This window comes from Myotis lucifugus, unplaced genomic scaffold (assembly GCF_000147115.1).
Source record: "Myotis lucifugus unplaced genomic scaffold, Myoluc2.0 scaffold_30, whole genome shotgun sequence".
Lineage (NCBI taxonomy): Eukaryota > Metazoa > Chordata > Mammalia > Chiroptera > Vespertilionidae > Myotis > Myotis lucifugus.
In genome coordinates, this window is record NW_005871078.1 from 4,275,097 (window position 1) to 4,283,126 (window position 8,030).

An 8,030-nucleotide genomic window follows, 5' to 3' on the forward strand; every position below is an offset into this window, starting at 1 on the left:
GTAATTGACAGGACTTTTTAAGACAAGAGAAGTTATCATCTAAGCATGTACTTAAAAGGTTCCTTCCATCTGCCTTTCTCACCCTTGGTCCCCTCCACCCTAAAGCTCCATTCCTGCTTGTCATCTCCTAATGACAGGAACTCTGTGTTTCATTAACCCACAAATTCAGATGAAAAGATTTCCAAGAGATTTTAGTATTACTGCCATTATATTTTTTGATATAGTTTAACTCTGGCAATTCAAAAAAAGGAAAAGAAGATAATATGGTGTTGGACCTTAAAATTTCAGGCTTTAATCACAATCTATGCATTTTCTAATTTCTTAAAACATTATTTGCTAAAAAATAATCATTTGCAATACTTTAAAAGAAAAATAATCTTGGGATCAACATGAATTCTGAAAATCATAATTTGATATAAAATAAAGCAATCTGGTCACTATACCTGAAGGATAAATTGCCAATTATCACATGAACCCAAATAGAAATCCCTAACTGACTTATCCTTTGCAATATGTAAGTAACAAGCAGAATCAAATGTTATACACGTACAGGCCTAGTCTACATTACCACAACTCCAAAAGGTTTCTCATACACAGACAACTAAAACATTTTTTATCATACAGGTTCCTTACATTAAAAACTTTTAAAATAATAATTTTAAAGACTAAAAGTTTTTAAAGGATAAATATTTTTTCCTCATATTAAAAAAATGTATTATTTGGCAGGATGCCACATTTGTTAAAATAACTTATAAAAATTCTTTTTCATTCTCACCTGAACCGGGCCCAGTTCTTCCTTGCTTCCCAGTCTTTGATGGTGCATACTAATTAAAATTAAAATTTAAGATTAAAAATAGACAGGGCAATAAAATTGGCTTTTTATATATGCTTTAAAATTCATACTTTTCTATCCAAATACACAAAAAAATATGAAACTCAAATCATTCCTGGGACATACTATGACTGAGTTTTATAAAAATTACCAGAGGCCCGGTGCACAAAATTTGTGCATGGGGTTGGGGGGCGTCCCTCAGCCCAGCCTGCACCCTCTCCAATCCGGTATCCCTCTCGCAATCCGAGACCCCTGGCTCCTAACCGCTCACCTGCCTGCCTGCCTGATCACCCCTAACCCCTCTGCCTGTCTGCCTGATCGCCCCTAACTGCCCTCCCCTGTTGGCCTGATTACCCCTAATCGCCTCTGCCTTGGCCCCCACCACTGTGGCTTTGTCCAGAAGGAAGGCAGGATGACTGGAAGATGTTGGGTCGACCCAGTCTAATTAGCATATTACCCTTTTATTAGTATGGATACTATTACTAAAGAGACATTTTTATAAGGAAAGTCAAACTATGCATACAAAATACTGAATATGAACATCAGGTTATTTAACAAAGGTCTTAATAGTTTAATAATACAGCATGACAAAAACTTGAGGTAGAAGAATAAGCCCTTTGTACATTTTCAAGGAATAAAAGTGTCAATAATGATACATCTAAATACCTAACAATATTTAACCTAGCCAAAACTCACCTGCTTTCTAGATCATCAATGCAGAGTTTAGATGGTACACAGGGAGGCGACATCGGAAGTTCTAAATCATGCTTTTTTAGGGGCATTTTTATGTCTCTATTCATATTCACATGGATTGGTTTTCTCATAGTTTCTGTAACAACAAAAAAACACACTATAATTTAAAAATAAAAATGGATGACAAAATATTTTAAAAGCACTTTTTGATATACTCTGCTCATTAAATAAATATACATCTTACATTTACTAAAACCATCTATATTCCATATATGTTAAAAAAAATCATTACCTATCACAGATCATTCAAATCATCTTTTTCATCTTACATATTCCTCATAAAAGGGGCTCTACTAATTCAGTTCTACTTTTTTCCCTCCAAGCCTTCCCTGACCCCCAGACTATATGAGGTGCTATGTTATATATTGCCATAGCACTACATATATTCTCTATTATATCACTTACCATAGTTTATTGTACTTAATTAACTCCATATCCCTCACTAGATTTTAAACTTTGTCTCTCCTTATAAAAGATTTCACTATTTTGTCTGTTCAGTACTTTTAACTGCTCTCCTGTTCTGGGGGATGCTTTTTACACATGCACAGACTATATAACTCTAGAAAAGACTTTCTATCTTCTTATAAAAATCCTACCTCTCTGGAAAAATGATTCATTTTGGGTTAGCTATCTGACCCAAGATGAATCAATAATATCACATCTCTCTGGTATTAAGTAATTGTTCCAGTGCTGGGACCTGACATCAACAGGGCAAGGCAACATCCTTCAGAGGAATTTAAAAATTCAGAAGCAGAGAAACAATTCTCAGTATTTCCCTAGCGGCAAAACTAAAATATGAGCAATATTAGTTTTTTTAAGGTCACGTTTTAAACCTCAGTGATGAAAACAAACGGTCAGAGAGAATATCATAACTGAGAATCTTTCATAGCATTCAAGTCTCTAATTCAAGCAGTCTCTGAGGCCCAGCTGCACCGTTATTCTTCCTTTTAGTTAAGTGTCAAACCATTCAAGCTGCTGTAACAGAATACCATGGTCTGGGTGGATTATAAACAACAAATATTTATCTATCAGTCTGGCAGCAGGGCAGTCCAAGATAAAGGTGCTGCCAGATTTGGTATCTGATAAGGGCCCTCTTCCGGTTCACAGACAGCCATGGTGGAAGGTGTGGGAGAGATCTCTGGAATCTCTTTTATCAGGGCACTAATTCCATTCATGAGAGCTCCACCCTAATAACTTAATCACTTCTTAAAGACCCCACTTCCTAATACCATGGCATTGGGGGTTAGGATTTCAACATATGAACTGGGGTTGGGGAGACATTCAGTCCATAACATTAAGTAAATATATATATATTTTAAAATTCTGTCATTTGCAGTCATGAATCCTAATAAAGTTTTGTTTTTGTTGAGGAGGAAAAATATCCTTTCCCTCTACCCTTCTAAATTTTCAGCTAATGTTCCTATAAGAAAAGAGAAATTAATAAATTTACTCAATATAAGGCTTTATGTGAAAAACTTTATAAGGAAATGAAGACCCAAAGAAGTGGTTAAAACCTGAGCATTTGCATGCTAAGTTTGATGAAAAGTGAAAAGTGGGAAAAAGTGATAGGACAAAAAGGATATGAGCTAAGTGTTGTAAACTAGGGAAACCTGTTCATCGAGATTCCTCTCTGTGTTCCTCTGTCATGGAGATAAATATTCTCCATGTTTAAGGAAAGCACCTCTCACATGAGAATCCTCCTGCACATCCTGCTTCTCAAATTCCTTCAGCTTAAAATATTTACCATGCCAAGGTATCATAAATTTGAGTAGCATATCTGACCCCATCACTTGCTGTTCTATTCCCAGGATCCAACATAAAACTTATGGTAGATAGTCAATAAACATATGTTGAATGTATGAATGAAAAGAAAGTGGGGATAAAGAAAATATGTAAAGGTAAATACATCATTGGACAGCCACATCCAAAAGAAAATGGGACAGTATCTTAAATCATACACAAAAAAATCAACTCAAAATGGATTAAAGACTTGAAAGTTAAGACCTGAAGACCATTAAACTCCTAAAAAAAAAAAAAGAGATAAGCTCCTTGGCAATAATTTTTGGATATTACACCAAAAGCAAAAATAAATAAGTGGGATTATATAAAACTAAAAAGTTTCTTCACAGAAAAGGAAAACCTCAACAAAATAAAAAGGCAACCTATGAAATGGGAAAAATATTTGTAAATCATATATTTCATCAGGGGTTAATATCCAAAATATAACATGTAAAGAACTCATATAATTCATTAACACAAAACAAGCAAGCTAATACTTAAAATGGGCAGAGAATCTGAAAAGATATACACATTTTAAAAATATATTTTTATTGATTTCAGAGAGGGAGAGATAGAAACATCAATGATAAGAGAGAATCATTGATCGGCTGTCTCCTGCAAGCCCCACTCTGGGGATCGAACCCACAACCTGGGCACATACCTTGACTGGGAATCGACCCATGACCTCCTGGTTCATAGGTTGACACTCAACCACTGAGCCACACCAGCAGGCTGAAAAGATATTTTTTCAAAAAAGACATACAAATGGCCAACATCAAAATGAAAAGGTGCCCACTATTACTAATCCTTGGGGGAAATGCAAATCCAAACCCCAAGATATCACCTCACACCTATTAGAATGGGTATCATAAAAAAGACAAGATAACAATTGGTGGCAAGGATATGGAGAAAAGGGAACCCTTGTACACTTTTGGTGGGAATGTAAGTTGGTGCAGTCACTGTGAAGGACAGTATGGAGGTTCCTCAAAAAATTAAAAGAACTACCCTATGATTCAGCAATCCTACTTGTGGTATATATCCAAAGGCAATGAAAACAGGATGTTGAAAAGATATCTGCATTGCCAGATTTACTGCAACATTCACAATAGCCAAGATATGGAAACGACTTCAGTGTCCATGGAGAGATGAATGAATAAAGATGTGGTGTATAATATACAATGGAATATTCTTCAACCATGAAAAAGAAGGAAAACCTTTCATTTGTGACAACATGGATGGACCTTGAAGGCATCAAGCTAAATGAAATAAGCCAGATAAAGACAAATACTACATGGCATCACTTATCTGTGAAATCTAAAAAATAAAAAAAGTTAAAAGTCAAATACAAAGAATACAAAGCGGTTGCTGGGGGCTGGGACTGGGAAGTAGGAGAAATAGGGAGAGCTGGTAAAATGGTATAAACTTTCACCCATAAACTGAGTAAGGTCTAAGGATCTAATGTAAAATGTGGTAACTAGTCCTAGCTGGTTTGACTCAGTGGATAGAGCATCAGCCTGGGGACTAAAGAGTCCCCAGTTCGATTCCGGTCAAAGACACATGCCTGGGTTGTGGGCTTGATCCCCAGCAGGAAGCATGCAGGAGGCAGCTGATCAATGACTCTCTCTCATTGATGTTTCTATCTCTCTCCCTCTCCCTTCCTCTCTGAAATCAATAAAAATATATTTAAATAAATAAATAAACAAAGAAAATGTGGTAACTATAGGTGATAACACTGTATTATACAAGTGAAGGGGGAAAGTAAATACATCAAACAGATTTATAAAATCTTTTATTCCTGACTGCATCTACCTATGATCCAGGATCTCATGGTTCAATTCCATTCCCCTCAGGACACATGTCTACTTCCTGGCTCCATCCCTGGTGGGGGGCATACAGGAGGCAGCCGATCAATGATTCTCTCTCATCATTGATGTTTCTCTTTCTCTCTCTCTCTCTCTCTCTCTCTTTCTCCCTCTCTCCCTCCCTCCCCCGCCTTCCTTCCTCTCAAAAATCAATATATATATGTATCTTAAAAAAAATTAAGGCTTCTAATTTAAGAGGACAACCAATTTATACAATTAGTTTACTTTCCACATCGATTGAGCTCTAAAATTATAAACTTATCAGAAAACTAAATGCTATGATCGCATCAGAGTCAAAACAAAATGCTATTTAGAATTACTTACCAGGTGTTTTCTTCTGGCAAGAGATCTGATTTACCACATATAGGTTAAGGAGGTCTAAACTGACAGTGGAATTTTTGACAGGTGATAAAACTCCCAGTAATTTCATTTTTGATTTGAACCTTTTCTTTTCAAAATATTCCTAAAATAATTTAAAATGTAAAAATTACTGCAGCAACCATAAGATTTCTGGCAGAAAAATAAGTAGCAAAATACAATAATGCTATTAAATAATTTAATTAATATTTTCATATTTTTGTGACACCCCTGTTATATGTTTAACATATAAATTAAATTCATTCATGATGACCTGTAATTTGCCTAAAGACTCTAAATTTCACAACCAGTTATAATCTTTCTTTTGTTAAATGAATGCCTTTAAAACAGAACTTTATAAAGTTATTCCCAGGTATCAAAAGATTAAAAATTATGTGAGTGTAGAAAGTTTTAAAAAGTCTTATAAAACAAGTCTAACAGGCTAAAAATTTGTTTTTCTACAAGGTATGTTATCCTACTGACATAAAAAGCCTTAAAGATATGCACAGCTGAGGGCAATTAAAAGTCAACTGAAAAGAGGAAAAGAAAAAGAAGCCTGTGGGGGGGGGGGAGGGGGGACAGGCTATAAGGCAGCGGTTCTCAACCTGTGGGTCGCAACCCCTTTGGGGGTCGAACGACCCTTTCACAGGGGTCACCTAAGACCATCGGAAAACACATATATAATTACATATTTTTTGTGATTAATCACTATGCTTTAATTATGTTCAATTTGTAACAATGAAAATACATCCTGCATATCAGACATTTACATTATGACTCATAACAGTAGCAAAATTATAGTTACGAAGTAGCAACAAAAATAATTTTATGGTTGGGGGTCACCACAACATGAGGAACTGTATTAAAGGGTCGCGGCATTAGGAAGGTTGAGAATCACTGCTATAAGGGGTCAATGGGAGGCAAAAGGGACATATGTAATACTTTCAACAATAAAGATTAAAAAAAAAGAAAAAGCCTGTGAGAATTAATTCCAGCCAAAGCCAATTTAATTCCCTTTGTTATTCCTCCATGACTTCCACATTTTTTAAAACCAGACTTGCATATCATTATCATTTTCATCCAGTATTTATTTTTTTCTTGGTTGTTTGAACTATAATTATTCTTCCTTATCTTCATTCTTTTTTTTTCAGATTACATCTTTAATTCACCAAGTTCAAAGGCATTTATTTGTTTAAAATTCATTTACTGAGCAACTATTATATATTAGACACTAAAAAACAAATTATGGAAACATCTTCTCTTCCATCAAATACTCACAATACAATACCATAAACATGGATTATAAATGTGAGATATCAAAAGTAAAAAAAGCCCAATGTGGCAAAAAATTTAATGCAAAAGGTAGTATCACTTTTCTAAGAAGTTAAGGTTCTTTCACAGTAACATTTCAAAATATTGTTAATTATAATAGACTTTTAAGATTGTAAATACTGTAAGATCTGTAAGAGACTTGCCAGCTATCAAGCAAAAAAGTAAATGTCACATTGTTATGCAAAATTAACCATAGATTAAAGGTACCTATTTATATTTCACTAGAGGCCCCATGCACGAATTTGTGCACAAGCAGAGTCCCTTGGCCTGGCCACCAATTGGGGTCGTCTCGCCCAGTCCCAATCAGGGCCGATTGGGGCCGGCTGGCCAGGGAGGAGGGACCATGGGAGGTTGGCTGGCCGCAGGAGGTTGGCTGTGGAAGTGCACTGACCACCAGGCAGTAGCTCCTGTGTTGAGTGTCTGCCCCCTGGTGGTCAGTGCATGTCATAGCGACCAGTCATTCGGTCGACTGGTTGTAACGGTTGCTTAGGCTTTTATATATATAGATTTGAGTGATGTGCAACCCCAACTTGGATTTAAATGTCTTTAAAAGCATTACACTATATAGTTCAGCAATAAAATGACAGGACCTTTGGAATCTAAATATCCCCCTTCACCCTCCCCACTCCCCAACCCCGCCCCTTGAAAAAATGACTATGGCTATTATAATTGATGTATCAATTATAAGAAAAAAAATAAAGGAAATGAAAAACTGTGCAGGAGATGATAGCATATTAAAGCAAATTGGACTGAAAAATATCCTTGAAATGGAACAATATGAAATTCAATTTTGACATTAGTAAGAGCTGTATAGTATAATGGATTGAGAAGCAAATGGGAGATAAGAGTGAAGGGGCATAGCAAGAAAGAGAAAGGATCCAGAGAGGGTTTTACTTGTTTTTAATAGAAGAGAACTGAAATACCAATAGAAAGCCTCCAGTTGACAGGGAATGGTAGAAGATGGGTGAAGATGTGAAGTAGTTTACAGAACTGGTGGTAGAAACTCAGATAATTCTCATCCAATAGCTGCTATTTCCTCTGAGATATGAGACAGGGTATCTACTGAGTATGAAGGGATAGAGAATAGGGTTGGGAAGAGTTTGGGGAAGCATTAT

The 8,030-nt window shown here is 35.8% G+C and overlaps 1 protein-coding gene across 1 annotated transcript in view; it reads right to left on the reverse strand.

Annotated features, from left to right (window-relative positions):
* The window catches only part of CUNH12orf40 (chromosome unknown C12orf40 homolog), a 65,776-nt gene that overhangs the window by 37,203 nt on the left and 20,543 nt on the right, over positions 1-8,030 (reverse strand). Inside the window, 3 exon segments of the mRNA XM_006086786.1 lie at positions 776-824; positions 1,529-1,661; positions 5,551-5,689. Of these exon segments, the coding sequence (XP_006086848.1) occupies positions 776-824; positions 1,529-1,661; positions 5,551-5,689 (321 nt within the window).